The sequence below is a fragment of the Erpetoichthys calabaricus genome, chromosome 12 (assembly GCF_900747795.2).
Source record: "Erpetoichthys calabaricus chromosome 12, fErpCal1.3, whole genome shotgun sequence".
Taxonomy (NCBI): domain Eukaryota; kingdom Metazoa; phylum Chordata; class Cladistia; order Polypteriformes; family Polypteridae; genus Erpetoichthys; species Erpetoichthys calabaricus.
Window position 1 is genome coordinate 161,097,780 of NC_041405.2, and position 18,374 is coordinate 161,116,153.

Genomic DNA, 18,374 nt, shown 5'->3' on the forward strand with positions numbered 1-18,374 from the left:
AATTGAGGACCTTGAAAATAAACAAGGCCATCTGTCTTTACAAAAGAAGGCCAGCAGTAATGAATCTTGGTGTCATTTTAGACTGAACTTCAAATCACACATTAAGCAGATTACTAAGACTGCATTCCTTCATTTCATCGCACAAGCAAGGTGCCGAAAAGTCAATACACGCTGTGGTCTTTACTAGCTGTCTAGATCGGGGTTTGTCAACCAGCGGCTCACTGCACACCCCAGGTGGGTCATCAATGCTTTAGTGCAGGGGTCCTCAGTCATGATCCTGGAGGGCCGCAGGTTTTTATTCCAACTAGTTTCCTAATTAGAAAGCAGTCCATGCTGATAATGAAACTTGGTATTGAACTATTTGGCTTGTTAATGCTTCCATTCATCCAAGAGCAATCTGAATTGCACTGTAGAGTTTCCTTCTGTGAGAATGTTAGCCACGTGTTTTGTGGACCAGAAGAGATTTAACTCTTTAATAATAATAATTATTAATAATCTTTCAGGGCTGAATATTTTTTCCAAAAAACTCAGTTTTCTGAAAAGCACACACAGCTATGGTTTCACACATAAGTCAACATAAAACATCTGTTGCTATGTGCTGTGGCTGCTGTTGGCGCATGTTTGGCATCTCTGGCAGTAGTGGCTGCATGGGGGCACCTCGATGGTCAGCAGGAATGCACGTTGGGCCAGCTGCCTGGCTGTCTTTGCACAGCAGGTGGGTGGGTGTTCTGGTTTGTACCACTTGTCATCCTACGTGGTGGTCCTCACAGGCAAACGCTGCTGTAGGCGCATCAGCTACACGAAAGTGTTCAGTGCCCTGATCAGCTGGGGGCGGATCAGAAGATGCTGGTACCTCACTTTCAATTCTGATATCCATCTCCAGATCAGTTGCTCGGAGTCCAACAAGTCAGAATTGTATTCAATGAAATTACGTAAAATGTCCATGGAGTATTTTGCTTGGCACGTTTTCTTTGTCTCTCACCAGATGTCGGTGCCATTTTATAGGTTGTTTGCTTTTCGCTACTCAAGCACGTGTAGGGACTCGAGGTTAAATCAACAAAGCTATACAACTTTATTTCTAGCAAAGAGAGTCAAACTAAAATGGAAGAGTGAGTTCTGTTGCAGTTTATAGCTGATTACCATCCTCTTCTCCTGAATTTTGACATCAGCCCTGAAAGAGTTAAACTTAATGGTCCTCCCAATTCCCCTCTCATTCATTTCTTAACATTTTTAATCACAGATACTTTATGTTAAGCACGTGAGCTGGGGAACTGCTGCTTTATTGGTTCTCTGTATCTCGTTGTTAACTAATCTCTGATTAAGACAACAATTAAAACTTAAATGCAGCTGCTAAAATCTAAAATCGGCAAGGAAGGGTTCGGAATGGTAACAGGGAAAAGAACTATAATTAAGCCCAAAAAACATATTGCTTTAGTAGTAAATAAAAGGGTTCTAATTAAGAAATTAGTCAAAGTGAAAACCTGCAGCCATAGCAGACCTCCAGGACTGTACTTGAGGGCCTCTGATCTACAAAGGAACTGAACTTTTATCCATCCATCCATTATCCAACCTGCTATATCCTAACTACAGGGTCACGGGGGTCTGCTGGAGCCAATCCCAGTCAACACTGGGCACAAGGCAGGAAACAAACCCCGGGCAGGGCGCCAGCCCACCATAGGGCACACACACACACCCTCACCGAACACACACTAGGGACAATTTAGAATCGCCAATGCACCTAACCTGCATGTCTTTGGCCTGTGGGAGGAAACCCATGCAGACACGGGGAGAACATGCAAACTCCACACAGGGAGGACCCGGGAAGCGAACCTCAGGTCTCCTAACTGCGAGGCAGCAGTGCTACCCACTGCGCCACCGTGCTGCCCCTGAACTTTTATTTGATGAATGAAAGCACAAACAAGGCACTGAGTTAAACACCAACTACAGTACAATCCCTCTTAACCGGCCACCTCGGGACTGGACCCATGGCCGGTTGCCGTTTTGGCCATTTAATCCGACGCATAACTATTTTCATGTAGAAAAATATTTCTAAGGTATGTACTGTACCTCTTCCACTTTCCTGAAGAAACTGTATCCACAAGGCTTCATCCACGATTTCGCACATGGGTTTTTTTCTTGTACAACGACTGCACAGTGTGGTGTAGAAGGTCCACAGCTCAAGTTAAAAAGGCCACTTTTTAAATAATCGCCACACTCGTGTCCCCGTGATAACCAGAAGCGCGAGGCGGCTAGGGGGAGAACAGGAAGGAACGGGAGGTTAATGGAGAATGAAGCAGGTAGAGGAAAGCCGGTGCAAGAGAGCGAGAGAGCAGATTCGATGGAATAAAGGCAGGCAGCTGAGTGTTTGGCCGACACTCGGTGGGGCTGAAGAAAGCGGTCGTTCCAGCTGAGCGATCACGGAGCTGGAGTGACCGGTATTCAACTCGGGATACAAAAAAATTGTTTTATTTTATTTTAACAGGCCAGTTAATCCAAGGCCAGTTAAGAAAGATTGTACTGTAACATTATCAGCAAGGACTGAGTTCTAATTAGGACACTGGCTGGAATGAAAACCCATAGCCACTGCGGACCAGGACCGTGATTGAGGACGGCTGTTTTAGTGCCTTAGGCCGGGTTTATACTTCACGCGACGCTTGCTCCAGTGGACACTCCTGCTACGCAAGCGTTTTACTGTTTATACATGCGCGCGTACTTTACGTAAATCTGGAAGAATCCACCAGGTGGCAGTGTGAGATATTATCACATTGAGAACAGGTTCGGCTTCGCTGCGTTATGAATTGCCAGAAACATCCATTAAATTCCGATGACTCCTTACCGCAATATCTCTGAAAAGGATGTTTACTGATCAAATCCATCAATCCAGGGATGTGCCCATTCCAGTTAGCATTGGGCACAAGGCAGAAACAATCCCTGGATGGGGCATCAGCTCATCGCAAGGTGAACACAAGCACACACGTACACTGGCATCATTTTAGTGCCACCAAATCTGCACATCTTTAGAAGGAAACCGGAGCTCACTGTGGAAACCCAGCAGGAAAACACTGAAAGTCCAGGCAGGGAATACCAGCGACGTGACCTCCTTACTGCGAGACAGCAGTGCTACCACTCCACTACAACATGTGTAATTATTAACAGTATTCATTATTTAAATGAAGTTAACGACTTATCTGTAAAATGTAATATACCTGCTATAATGCATTTCATCATGTAAGTGATATCAAGTATAAATCTAAGGATTCTAAATGTGCAGAGAGCTGGAATATCAGAAATGTACAGAAATTTGGAAATAAATCATGTTACATACAGCAGGTCAGGTCTGGGAAGCATGCACTGGCACAGCGCATTACTGCACCCACCACATGACGAAACAGCTCGGGATCCTGGTTGGCAACCCCACCCTCCGGGCAGACATGTGGTCCAGTCCCCTGCTCCGGAAATGACCGCAGCCAGGAATTACGTGGGCGTCCCCTTAGCCTGGTCCGGCCACTCAGGTTCTCAGCAATGAGTATCCTGTTAGCCGGACCACCCTCAGGGATCACGCCATATGGCTGTAGTGCCGTAACGCCACGGTTTTCAAACTTTTTTGAACAAGTACCACTCTGCGAGGATCAGTAAACTGAAGTACCACTGTCAATGAATCATTAATTTACGCCCGTGTTGTTTTGAAGAAAAAGTCACTATAATGACTAGAATTATGACGTTAAAATGCCTAATAAAAGCTGGTTTGGAGTCTTCCACGCATTTACAGTAGTATATTTATACTATATATGATTATATGCAACATATTGGCATTATAGCAACATCGATTCGTGGAAAATAAAGGACCACACGAGTACCACTTGGCATGACTTGAAGTACCACCAGTGGTACGTGTACCACAGTTTGAAAACCGTGGCCGTAATGGATGCCCCCTCAAAATGCAGGTCATGTGCCTTATTGGGGACTCCGTGAGCAACACAAAGTCAAACCAGCAGGATTCAAGGATTCTCCAAAGAGACACACATGAAGGAGTCCAGTCTTCATCTCAGGTCACTGGAGAGTGTCCATGTCTCCCAAACAGGAAGCACCAGGACTCAAAAGACTTGTCCTTCGTCCTTTTACAGATATCAGGAGCGCCACACACCCCTTCACAGTGACCTCATGACCCCCAATGCTCTCCCAATCTGTCTACTGACTTCATAGGAAGAGTCGTCAACAACAACATTGAGTTCCAGAGCACATTTTCATACAAATGGTGTAGCTCAATGTGCTTTACAAGATGAAGAAAGAAAAAAGAAAAATATAAAAATAAGATTAAGCAATACTAAATAACAAAGAATAAAGTAAGGTCCGACAGTCAGCTGGACAGAAAAAGCAAAAAAAACTCCAGAGGGCTGACGGAAAAAAAAAATCTGCAGGGGTTCCAAGGCCACGAGACATGAATGTCACCGCCGAGGTCAGTAAACCTCTCAATGACGAGGTCAACACTCTCTCTGCCGACAGACACATACTGATGGCCGTGCCCAAGAGGTCATTAAAGGCCTGGACCCTCACAAGCCCAGACACTCAGACTCTCGAAAGCCCCCATCAGAGCATCCATTGACTCTGTGAAGATCGCAGCAGCGTCAGCCAAAGTCAAGATCAGTGAATCTTTCTTCACCAACAGATGCCCCACAGCTGCTGGACTCCCCCCCCCCCCCCCCCCACAACACCCAGTCCATGCAAGCATTGAATAGAGTTGGAGCAGAACACCCCACTGATGGACCCCAGAATCAACTGGGAAAAACACAGAGGTCCTGCATCCACTCTGCACAGCACTCACAGTACCAGTGTAAAGGCCGGCCATGATATCCATCAACCTGGAGGGGATCCCACAAACCCTCAGGATGTTCCACAGAGCAGCTCGATCAACAGAGTCGAACACTTTACGAAAAGGCTGCAAAGAAACTCGGCTGATATTCAGATTTGTATTCCATATGAACCCTCAGTGCCAGGATGCGGTCGATGGTCGACTTCTTAGGAGTAAAACCAGAGTGTTCCGGTCTGTGATTACGGATCCTATTGAGGATGACCCTAGCAAGGACCTTATCTGGCACAGAGAGCAGAGTTATCCTTCTGTAGTTTGCCATAATCCAGGTGATCACCCTTCCATTTTCAGATAAGGATGACAAGTCCCATTTTCCAATCAGTTGGGATGACGCCCGTCTAACAAATGCCTGACCACCAGCCCTGGAGAAGTTCACCCCACATACCACAGATCTCTGCAGCCTTCAGTACTCTCCCCTGCTTCACCACCTGTGCCATCTCTGAGACTGGGGGGTTCACAGCTAATTGGAGGATCAGCCTGAAAAACTGTGGACCAGAGATATCCAACGTCTGAGCCGGAGAATCAGCTTTGAACAGCCGCTCCAAGTAGCCACCCCAGTGGGTCACGTACAGCAGTAAATGGTTTTATCTTAAAGCTTCACAAAGAATACTTTCTAACATGTTTGTACAACAAGCCAGCAGGTACTCGGGGCTTCACCTCATTACACATCGAATTGCCAAATACAGTGGTGCCTTGTACTTTGAGCGATTCTAACTTAGAATGTTCCAGAGTTTGAACGCTAAATTCAAGTGGAATATGAACCGAACTTCCAACGAGCTTCTACAATCGAACCATTCGCACGCTGAAAAAAATGCAGCAAAACAAATGGCGCTTATGCAATAAGCGTAAACATCATCTGCTGTGTGCGGTCTTTGTGTTCGTATACAAGCGGTTGTAAATTCCCCCCACCGTTACCGGAGTCTCTGGTCCTGTCCTGCCAGTGTACTGTGTGGCCTGATAAGTGAATGAAGCCAGGTCTCTGTAACAAATAAAGTTCTACCTGAAACTGGACAGCTACTTTAAGGTCAAAGTTTGTTCCTTACTTGTCACAAACTGATTCAAGAAAGCTATGGAGGGGAGGGGGGGGGGACAGCAAAGAACAGGTTAACAATGCAACTGTCAGAAAATACTTTTTCAGATGTTCTTTGGCATTATTCTACACTCCATATATGTTCATGTGTTCTGCTCCAGTGTACGCCAAAGGTGAGGAAGATGAAAGAAAAGATGGCCTGGTGAAGGCGGCTTACCAACTGAATTGCGATCATGAGCACAGTCTTGAGGGAGAAAGTCCTGTCGCAGAGGTCAAAGAGGTCCTCCAAGCTGGGGCCCAGGAGCTCCAGGACCATGGCATTGTATTTCCCACAGGGACCAAAGTAGTAAACCTGGGGAATCCCTTCTGTGAAAGCAATCACAATGAAAACGGATTACTATTAAAGAGCTGAACTGGAGGAGGAAATTCAATTTATTCTTATAAAGCATTCACACAAGTATAACAACAAAAAAAAGCATTAAAAATCAAGCAGCTTTTTAAAAGGGAATTTATACATTTGGAAAGTAAAGCTATCAACATAAATATTTTTTTTTACCAACTGAAGATTTAACTTATTGACAGTTTTGGCAGGTAATTACTAAACAAAAGAATTTATTTTGTGCAGTTTGTATTGTTAGATATGATTAGAACAGGTTGGGAATCCTTAATCTGAAATGCCTGAGAACAGAAGTATTCTGGAATATTTGCAAATACATAACGGAATATCTCGGAGACACATTTAATCAAGCACAGAAATGCAGCCAAACCTGCTAAATGACGACTCACGTGTACAAGAATTCAGAATGGGCATTGACGTGACAAACATAACAAAGCTCAAACAGGGATGAATACAATGTGGAGACTCTACAGTAATCCCTCCTCCATCGCGGGGGTTGCGTTCCAGAGCCACCCGCGAAATAAGAAAATCAGCGAAGTAGAAACCATATGTTTATATGGTTATTTTTATATTGTCATGCTTGGGTCACAGATTTGCGCAAAAACACAGGAGGTTGTAGAGAGACAGGAACGTTATTCAAACACTGCAAACAAACATTTGTCTCTTTTTCAAAAGTTTAAACTGTGCTCCATGACAAGACAGAGATGACAGTTCCGTCTCACAATTAAATGAATGCAAACATATCTTACTCTTCAAAGGAGTGCGCGTCAGGAGCAGATCATGTCACAGAGATAGAGAGAGGAAAGCAAACAAATCAATAGGACTGTTTGGCTTAAGTATGCGAAGCACCGCGGCACAAAGCTGTTGAAGGCGGCAGCTCACACCCCCTCTGTCAGGAGCAGACAAAGAGAGAGAGAGAGAGAGAGAGAGTTTGTTTTTCAAGCAAAAATCAATACATGCCCTTCGAGCTGACATGCAGCTGCACAAAAGATAGCAACGTGAAGATAATCTTTCAGCATTTTTAGATGAGCGTCCGTATCGTCTAGGTGTGCGAACAGCCCCCCTACTCAATCCCCCTACGTCAGGATCAGAGAAAGTCAGCGCAAGAGAAAGAGAAAAGTAAGCTGGGTAGCTTCTCAGCCATCTGCCAATAGCGTCCCTTGTATGAAATCAACTGGGCAAACCAACTGAGGAAGCATGTACCAGAAATTAAAAGACCCATTGTCCGCAGAAACCCGCGAAGCAGCGAAAAATCCGCGATATATATTTAAATATGCTTACATATAAAATCCGCGATGGAGTGAAGCCGCGAAAGGCGAAGCGCGATATAGCGAGGGATTACTGTATTTTACTTTACTTTTAAGAAGGCCTGCGCTCTGCATTTACACTAAAGGACTCAAATGTGCATATGTAACTTTCAGTTTAAGAAATCTGAAGACAGGTGTGGAATTTTCTCACTTGTGTCGTCCCTGGTGAGGAAGGCAGGCTCTATTGTTAGCAGAATAATATTTCAACCATTTAACGTCAACAGCAGTATTAAGAACCATCATCACTGTCATTAACAAATGAGGAGAGACTTTAAGGTTCAAGCACTCTTCTAGTTTTCTGGAAACCCCAAGAACTCCTCATCGCTAGTGTCAGAATTTATGAAGCTCAGTTGCTCACAATCACTTTGCAGGAGCATAGCACGTACCTATCATCACGCAGCATAACCAGCCCAAAGCACGTTTGGACCAATGCTCCTTGAAGTTATATCGCCAGTCCAGTCCCATCTCTATTTGTAACACCACAAAGCCCTTCGTCTCGTCTTTTGTTGTGGGTTTTCACTTTGGAAAAACAAGAATGCGGTGCAAGTGCAGCCCGCGATTTAAAAAATTGCTCTGCATACCTGTGTGTTTTGTCTGACAGCAGCTGGAAGGCAGCATCAGGAGACAGCAGCCTGAAGTAGTCCAGAGGTCGGTAATCTGTCGTGTCCAACAGCAAGCCATGCCGTCTTGTGAAGTCCGGTAGCCAGTGTGGCTCCCACGGATCAATGTCTAGGTATTCCTCCGACATGAGCCTTGCCATAGGTGCATTGTCTGTGCGAATGCGCTCAGCTGGGGCGGCATTGGCTGGTGTCCGATCAGCTGATGCCAGTTCCTCACTCTCTTGCTCTACCTCCTGATCAACAAAATCAGATTCTGAAAAATCACAGTCTGACTCAGCGATAACGCACAAAACTTCGTCTGCCGAGTATTTTGTTTTCTGCACTCGCTTCGCTCCCTCGTGAGGAGTCGACACCATCTTGCCTTTGTTTACATTTCGTAACTCATGCACACGCAAGGATTAGATGCCGAGTCAATGAGTCTAACATTCCTCCAAGCAGAGAGGGAATGCCTGTGACGTAACGGGGAGTTTTGTCGCCATTAACAGCTGATTGTCGCCTTTTGTCAGGTAATACACATCACGGTCTGTGACGCAATATTCGCTCCATAAGACGCACAGACAATTCCACTCTTCTTTTGGGTGGAAAAAAAATGTGTGTCTTATGGAACGAAAAATACGGCAAGTTCACTGATATGAAAGCTGGAGCATTTCATATTTTTTACTTACTTCATCCAGGAGTCAGTTATGTTTTTTGCTTAATAAATAGTTTTATAACAATCAGTCAAATTCAAAAGTAATCAAGGTAACAGAATGCAATCCCACGTGTTAGGAGACAACATTAAATCTGCGCTTTTTTAACAGCATGGAGTTAAAAACGGAGCACAAAGAGGCTTGTGGTGGCTCAATGGCTTTCACACACAGCAGACTGCAATTCAAGTGATGTGACAATGGCATCGACTGACGTGTGGAGGCGGCGGAGGGTCTGTGACTAATTGTTGTTCAATTTTCCTAAACATAACATTTTTGTAAGTATATCCAATAGAGTAGCATCCAATAATTAGCAATTGAAAAATATCACTTAATGCAAAATGACCAATACTAGCATAAAATCAGCACCAATATAACTGTATGAAGCAAGTCCTCCATTTTGCTATTAAGATTAGTTAAAATGTAGTAATTCATTAAAATGATGTCAATCAGTAAGAACTTGGAAAAGAACGGATTTCAAGAATACGAATGGCTTACAACAGGCAAGACTGATCATGGGCTTGCCACAATTGTTTGTGAATATCTGAGCAGCAGAGATCAGGGGCTTAGGCCACTGCAGTCCCCCACTGCCCGACGTCACTTTCCATCTTTAAACCAGTCCTGTGTTTATATCAGTTACAGCAGTTGCACCTTTCCTGTGTTATTAACGAGTTCAAACGCCATTTAGCAGCAGGTTGAGAATGTCAGTTCTTTATAACAATAATATTATAAATATATAAATGATATTAGTTTAGACAATTAAGTCTTACATATGCTTACATAATTGTGCTCTCCTTACATTTATTTTCAGGAGAGACTTTTTTTTGTGCTCTATTAGTTAACTTACCTAAAGCTCCAGGAGAGGGCGCTGCTGTGTGAGCTGTTCGTGCCCGCGCTCTTCCTGGCGTTCCACTGACTTGCATTGGGTATCCAATGAGTGAAAGATGAAAATTTACAAAATCTACAAGTTCAAGCAACCGCCCTCAAGGTTAAGATGAAAACAGTAAGTTCATTCCTAGTTGAAGTTGCACCAAACGTTTCTCCATTTTCAGCGTGTGCAAATTTGCCAATGCTTTTCAATTGAAAATGTAAAAATGTTAAAACTGCATACAGCGCAATCTGCTCGAGATATCACAATGAAAATTAAATTGTCTTGACAAATATCTATATATGCAGAATACGTGTGCCACGTCTCAACAAAATTGGTCAGAATTTATTTTAATGTGGACAGACAGACAGACAAACATGGGCTTTCACAATAGGAGCTTTGTGCTTTATATATGAAAGCACAAAGAAACTGCTCCGCAAAACTTTCTGGGCAACCATTTGATGTTATTGTTTATACATTTCAGCAGCCAAACAGTCTGTGTTGAGCTCCCACATTTTCATTAATGCTCGATTATTTACTTTTTTTTAATTTACAGTACTGTGAAAAAGTCTGAGACACTTCAGATAGTTTACAAAAATATATGTCACAGGTACAGCCTTCTGAATTTGTGCGTCAATAGAGAGGAGTGTATTTGGACAGTAACTTGCATATACTCTGTCACACAGGTGTGCACAGGGGACAGCTGAAGGACTGTAACTCTACTGCCACTCCAAGGGTTGGCGCTGTGTCCGAATGCTTTTCTCTCTTAATCCCTCTGCAGACTGGATGACTGACAGCTAGAATACCTCTGATGTCACTTCCGGTGTCCGCCCACCTGGCCCAGCCTCCTCCTCTTGGCAGGACTGGAAGTTTCACCACCTTTGTCAGTTCTGTCCTGAAGTCTTGTCCGAAAAGACCTCTCTGCAATTACTGCATGTTGCTTGCCATTCAGTTATATGGGGTTACCAGGCTGGCACCCCAACTCTTCATCTTTCTCTTCTCATTTATCTTGTAACTCGCACATCATTCCAAGTACAGGATAAACCTTTTCACCCTTCTGACAGGTCTTTGCAGCTACCAGGATAAATTCACTTCAGCCACTGCTAATATAATGGCTAGTTATCCATGGCTTTTCTGTGCTTCTTTACTGTCAAACAAGTCTTCTGCAGGTTTTATTTTTTATAATTTACAAGGCCACCTACTTCCAAGGGTGTACTCTTAGCATTTTTGCTGCCCTAGTCATATTGCTGTAAATTGTCCTCCGAAGCAGACGAGGAAGCAGGAGCCCTGATGACTCACTTATGCTAAAAGGCATCGTGAAGCTGTGCGACAGAAGAACAAAATGTACGAGCAGAAGGGAAAATGCAAGGCAAAGCATGACTTGATCTGACCTACTGCAGTGTATCTGTCGTTGTGGATGGTGTTCCCCGTGGCGTGTAACAGGCGAGTTTTAGCGATCTGCCTGTTTTCCGAGTCCCGATCATAAACAACAAATACACCCAGAGCTGTGCGAGGACTCAAACCTGCACGTCCAGGTCTGGCGTCTTTCTGTGTGTGTGCACATTGTGACAAAACCACTAGGGGGCGTGCCAGCCACCCAATCTGACACACAAAAATAAATTTCAAGTCCCTGCCTTACAGATGGCCAGGAATCCTGCCGACTACGTCAGTGTGACATTCAGCCCAACTACAGACACACACCAGGACACACTGAAGTCCAAACACACACTGTTGTTATTTTCCCAATGCACAGCACACAGAATGCACAAACCCACCAGCACTATTGCTCACAATTTCTTTTTTTTTTCTTCTTCTCTGCCGCCCTCACTCCTCCACTCACAAGCTCCGTCCTCTGCCTCCCGACTCCAGCTCCCCAAGTCCTGTCCGCTGGCCCCTTATATAAGGCACCCGGAAAGTGCTTCAGATGCTCGTTGCCCCACTTCCAGTTGTGGCAGAACCACCACCCACACGCAGTCGGTAGATAAATCCTTCAACTCCTTAGTTTCCAGTACCTCTGACTCCGAATCCTCTGTATTTAATATGCTAATGTATTTTCCATGTTGTTATTGAAGGAAGGCAACATACAGTTGTGCTTGAAAGTTTGTGAACCCTTTAGAATTTTCTATATTTCTTCATAAATCTGACCTAAAACATCATCAGATTTTCACTCAAGTCCTAAAAGTAGATAAAGAGAAACCAGTTAAACAAATGAGACAAAAATATTATACTTGGTCATTTATTTATTGAGGAAAATGATTGAATATTCCATATTTGTGAGTGGCAAAAAAGTATGTGAACCTCTAGGATTAGCAGTTAGTTTGAAGGTGAAATTCGAGTATGGTGTTTTCAATCAATGGGATGGCAATCAGGTGTGAGTGGGCACCCCGTGTTATTTAAAGAACAGGAATCTATCAAAGTCTGCTCTTCACAACACGTTTGTGGAAATGTATCATGGCACGAACAAAGGAGATTTCTGAGGACCTCACAAAAAGAGTTGTTGATGCTCATAAGGCTGGAAAAGGTTACAAAACCATCTCTAAAGAGTTTGGACTCCACCAGTCCACAGTCAGACAGATTGTGTACAAATGGAAGAAATTCAAGACCATTGTTACCCTCCCCAGGAGTGGTCGACCAACAAAGATCACTCCAAGAGCAATGCGTGTAATAGTCGGTGAGGTCACAAAGGACCCCAAGGTAACTTCTAAGCAACTGAAGGCCTCTCTCACATTGGCTAATGTTCATGTTCATGAGTCCACCATCAGGAGAACACTGAACAACAATGGTGTGCATGGCACGGTTGCAAGGAGAAAGCCACTGCTCTCCAAAAAATACATTGATGCTTGTCTGCAGTTTGCTAAAGATCACGTGGACAAACCAGAAGGCTATTGGAAGAATGTTTTGTGGATGGATGAGACCAAAATAGAACTTTTTGGTTTAAATGAAAAGCGTTATGTTTGGAGAAAGGAAAACACTGCATTCCAGCATAAGAACCTTATCCCATCTGGGAAACATGGTGGTGGTAGTATCATGGTTTGGGCCTGTTTTGCTGCATCTGGGCCAGGGTGGCTTGCCTTCATTGACGGAACAATGAATTTTGAATTATATCAGAGAATTCTAAAGGAAAATGTCAGGACATCTGTCCATGAACTGAATCTCAAGAGAAGGTGGGTCATGCAGCAAGGCAACGACCCTAAGCACACAAGTCATTCTACCAAAGAATGGTTAAAGAAGAATAAAGTGAATGGTTTGGAATGGCCAAGTCAAAGTCCTGACCTTAATCCAATCGAAATGTTGTGGAAGGACCTGAAGGGAGCAGTTTATGTGAGGAAACCCACCAACATCCCAGAGTTGAAGCTGTTCTGTACGGAGGAATGGGCGAAAATACCTCCAAGCCGGTGTGCAGGACTGATCAACAGTTAGTGGAAACGTTTAGTTGTAGTTATTACTGCAAAGGGGGGTCACACCAGATACTGAAAGCAAAGGTTCACATACTTTTGCCACTCACAAATATGTAATATTCAATCATTTTCCTTAATAAATAAATGACCACGTATAATATTTTTGTCTCATTTGTTTAACTAGTTTTTTCTTTATCTACTTTTCGGACTTCAGTGAAAATCTGATGATGTTTCAGGTCATATTTATGCAGAAATATAGAAAATTCTAAAGGGTTCACAAACTTTCAAGCACAACTGTACACGTTGTCATTTAATGACAGAACTACTGGCTAGGACGCTGACTCTCTACCGTATTGGCCAGTTTAAACCCCTGAACACACATCAGGCCATGGCACACACACCTCCACCTACATCATTACACTCACATGAACTTGTTAAACACATTATATCTGAAATCAAATGAAAACACTTTCTGTAATGTACCATAATCCAGATTACAGTATGTGAGTGTCAGGTTGTATAATCGCTCAGATGAACTTCACACTAGTAGTGACACACCTATGCACTGGGCTTTACTCTTACATCAGAGAAGTACTTAATTAGGACTCTTGTTTGTGAAATGGGACATTTGAACTTGCTGTATTTTTTTTCATTACAATTTAAATTTATTAGGAGTCAGAGTCGGTACATTTTTGCCGACTCTGACTCCAGGTACCCAAAATTGTCTCCGACTCCACAGCCTTGCCCACACAGGCTCAGGAACAGCTGCAGCGCCCCCTGATCCCTACAGGGCTTTTGACCAACTCCCATCTCCCATGAAGCCCTGCGGGAGTCCGAGGCACCGCCACCACCCAGGGGGGGGCTACATCTAGCATTCCGCGGGAGGTAATGCTCTGTCCATATTTGCTCCCCCAGTCCTCTCAGTGAAGAGGCATCCTGAACGGGCAAGAACCCCTGTGACAGTGTGCGCCTGTCTCTTTAGACCCCAGGTTCATTACAATATAAAATAATAGGGTTAATGGAAGTCTGGTAGTTATATTATCAAAAAAAAAAAAAAAAAAAAAGTCGGGGTCAATGTTGTTAAAAAAATGTCACCTTCCCAAACTTTGCCATTCTAGGCAACCACCCAGTTCACCTAAATTACAAAGCTGGCCCTGCCTGTTTCTAAAATGAAGCCGGTTATACTTCCTTAGAAGGCTGGCTTCCTTCAACATCTGCAATAAGATGCTGCAGATGTTCTATCAAACAGTTGTGGCGAGCGCCCTCTTCTACGCAGTGGTGTGCTGGGGAGGCAGCATTAAGAGGAAAGACGCCTCACGCCTGGACAAACTGGTGAGGAAGGCAGGCTCTATTGTTGGCATGGAGCTGGACAGTTTAACATCTGTGGCAGAGCGAAGGGCGCTCAGCAGGCTCCTATCAATTATGGAGAATCCACTGCATCCACTAAATAATGTCATCTCCAGACAGAAGAGCAGCTTCAGCGACAGACTGCTGTCACTGTCCTGCTCCACAGACAGATTGAGGAGATCGTTCCTCCCCCAAACTATGCGACTCTTTAATTCCACCAGGGGGGGTAAACGTTAATATTTAACATTATACATAGTTATGGTCTGTTTTTTTCACCTGTATTATTATCATTCTTTAATTTAATATTATTTATTGTATCAGTATGCTGCTGCTGAAGAATGTGAATTTCCCATTGGGATTAATAAAGTATCTATCTATCTATCTATCTATCTATCTATCTATATCTCATGGGATATAATCATCTCTGTGAAATATTCACCACTGCATAATCCTAATCCAGAATAATAAAATGGGGGTTTTCTTACAGTACGATATGTCAGCTAATATTGCCAATAAAAAGGATCACACACGTTGCGGCTACTCTTCTTCAGAAAGTGCAATTTCTGCAGACCGGAATGCCTTTCCCCCCAACAGTAGGCATCTGGTTTGTAAAGTTTATGCCACGTCACTAGCAACGTAGGGCAGCCAGTCTTGCATTGGTCTGAATAATTCATGTCTGGCATAAAAGGTTTATGATCACTTTTATTCGTGTGTGAATCACAAGACAGCATGGTCTGCTAATGCACTGTGAGAAGCCATTAAAGCAGTTGCTGCTATCAGTGAAGTCTCACATTGATTGATTTTTGCATTCTGAGGCTTAAACCGAAGATGTTCTTTCTTATTTTTAGATACACATAAATCTGACCAACGTGTTTCACGGAGAGGCACTTTTCTTCTTGGAACTGGCTTAGTTGTTTTTCTCCAATGAGAGGAAACTAACGATTTCCATAAGAGTACCACCAGGTTGTGACACACGTTCTCAGCTGAGCACCAACCTGACACTTAATCTGCTTCGACACCACTGAAGATGGCAATGACATGACACCATTGTTCAATGACACCTCTTCGAAATGCTAAGTAATGCTTTAAAAAGACTAACAAATAAGCCAGCAAGCCATCTGCTTCCTTCACCAATTATAAGCTGGCATTCAAAGGTTGTTATGACTGTCTGCCCACAATTGAGAATGTACATAGTGGTCCAGCCTTCTTAAAATTCCATGGCTAAATAAATCTGCTTTAGGAGATTAAAAAACTTTGGCTAAAAGGCAGCAAACGTTTGACATGATCTGCTTGTGAATGAACAGGATGCCCAGCAGTTTTGGCTTGGTGGCCTATCATATTGTAGCACCCATGGGGGTGCTTGGATTTACACCGTCTGAAGACTGTGATGTTTATTTTATTGTGGGGGGTCCCAGAACACATCCAGCCCTGACCTGGCACATACACACTCACTCACATAGACACTGATAAGCAGATCAACGAATGAATCAACAACAAAGGTAATATATTTACATTTACATCATTTAGCAGACGCTCTTATCCAGAGCGACTTACAACAGTATTTGTTAGTTTTTTTTCGCATACCCCTTGGGGTCAGAGCGCAGGGTCAGCCATTGTACAGCACCCCTGGAGCAATTACAGGTTAAGGGCCTTGCTCAAGGGCCCAGCAGAGTAGGATCTCTCTTTTGGCAGTGACGGGGATTCGAACCGGCAACCTTCGGGATACCAGCGCAGATCCTTAGCCTCAGAGCCACCACTCCGCCCACAATAATAATAAATAGTAATATTAATAAACAATATAATAAGCAAATAATGAAGAGAAAAAAAATATTAAACAAAAACACATACACAAAAACTCTCCCCAATACCCCATCAGTGATAATTCTTTACATACACCAATCGAACAAAACAACAGACACTACTCAGTATAACAATTAACTCTCACAATGAAGTCCAACAGTCTGGTACAGCAGCAGCAGCAGCAGACAATGGTGTGTTTTGTGAACAGCCCATTGAATGAAATGTAAAGTTTTGTCCTACCAGGTTCCAGTTAGAACATTAGAGCAATCTCAACTACAACAGGCCATTCAGCCCAACAAAGCTTGCCAGTCCTCTCCACTTGTTTCTTCCATAAAAACGTCAAGTCGAGTTTTGAAAGTCCCTAAAGTCTGATTGTCTACCACACTACTTGGTCACTTATTCCAAGTGTCTATCGTTCTTTGTGTAAAGAAAAACTTCCTAATGTCCACTGCACTAATTGCCTTAATAATTTTAAACACTTCAATCAGGTCACCTCTTAATCTTCTTTTGCTTAAACTGTAAAGGTTCAACTCTTTTAATCTTTCCTCATAACTTATCCCCTGTAGCCCCTGAATCAGCCTAGTTGCTCTTCTCTGGACATTTTCTAGTGCTGCTATGTCCTTTTTGTAGCCTGGAGACCCAAACTGCACCCAGAACTCCAGATGAGGCCTCACCAGTGTGTTATAAAGCTTGAGCAGAACCTCCTGTGACTTGTACTACACACATCAAGGCGCTATATAACCTGACGTTCTGTTTGCCTTCTTAATGGCTTCTAAACAATGTCAGGAAGTCGATAGTTTAGAGTCCACTACGGCTCCTAAATCCTTCTCATTAGGTGGACTCTTGATTTTCAGACCTCCCATTGTGTATTCAAACATAATGTTTTTACTTCCTATGTGTAATTCTTTTCATTTACTGACATTAAATTTTATCGGCCACAAATTTGCCCACCCCTGTCTGCTATCCAAGTCCTTCTGTGATGATATAACGGATTCCAAATTATCTGCTAATCCACCTATCTTGGTATCATCTCCAAACTTAGCCAGCTTGTTACTTATATTCCTATCTAAATTATTTCTATATATTAAAAATAGCAGCGGCCCCAGCACTCCCCCCTGCTGGTCACCACTCTTAACCTCACCAATTCTGATGAGGTTCCTCACACCATCACCCTCTGCTTCCTGCGTCTGAGCCAATTCTGCACCCATCTAAAAACATCACCCTGAACTCCCACTTCTTTTAATTTGATGGCGAACCTCTCATGTGGCACCTTATCAAATGCTTTCTGTTGTGACATGAAAATTTGGCATGATTGGGAGTGCCTCCCACACAGAGACGCATCCAACCAAGATGAAATGACATGGATAATCAGACACAGGATAGCACATACATTCAGACCAAACTGTAGTAAAAGGCAGTAGTTGTTGGAATCCAATGGAGTGAACAGATGGATGATCACGCTGCTGCTGCTCCTCCTCACCATCCTTTTGGCTCCTTTTCAAAGAGTCTGCTTCGTAAACTTTCTCCCAAGCAACCCCTATGCCCTCTGAAACTGTACAATAGTGTAATACTGCCAGGGTTGCTGGGAGTTATAGGCTACAACATTAGCACAACCCTATTAGAGATGCTGATTGACCGGATAACAATGCAAAAATATCTCAAACAAAATTATGGATAACACTGGACAAACAACTCATTTTTTTTTTCCCCCGAAATGTTTTGCTTCCTGAAATATTTTTGGTATTTAGGATAGAAAGCTTCAAGATGAACACAAGTATACTTTCAGACTGGCTGTAACCATTGGGATTTGGAGGAACATTAAATAAACTTATTGAACACACTCTGACTGCAATGTGAAAATACGTAAATTTTTTCCCGGTGCCAATATAAAATCAGGGTGTTATTCTAAAATACTAATTAAACTGAATGGGACCAAAACATCTGAGAGCAACTTCTCCCATGCATCCAAGAACAGTTTAGTGACCAGCATTATGGAGTACCGGGCCAAAGGGCAAAAGTAATAACTAAGTGGCCTGGGGAATAAAGCTTCAAAA

The 18,374-nt window shown here is 43.3% G+C and overlaps 1 protein-coding gene across 2 annotated transcripts in view; it reads right to left on the bottom strand.

The window, feature by feature from the left end:
- csnk1g2b (casein kinase 1, gamma 2b) overlaps positions 1 to 18,374 on the bottom strand; it is a 193,804-nt gene that overhangs the window by 44,052 nt on the left and 131,378 nt on the right. For both annotated transcript variants that reach the window (XM_028816647.2, XM_028816646.2), the window contains exon 4: positions 6,115 to 6,263. In XM_028816647.2, coding sequence (XP_028672480.1) covers positions 6,115 to 6,263 — 149 coding nt within the window. The remainder of the gene's footprint in view (positions 1 to 6,114; positions 6,264 to 18,374) is intronic.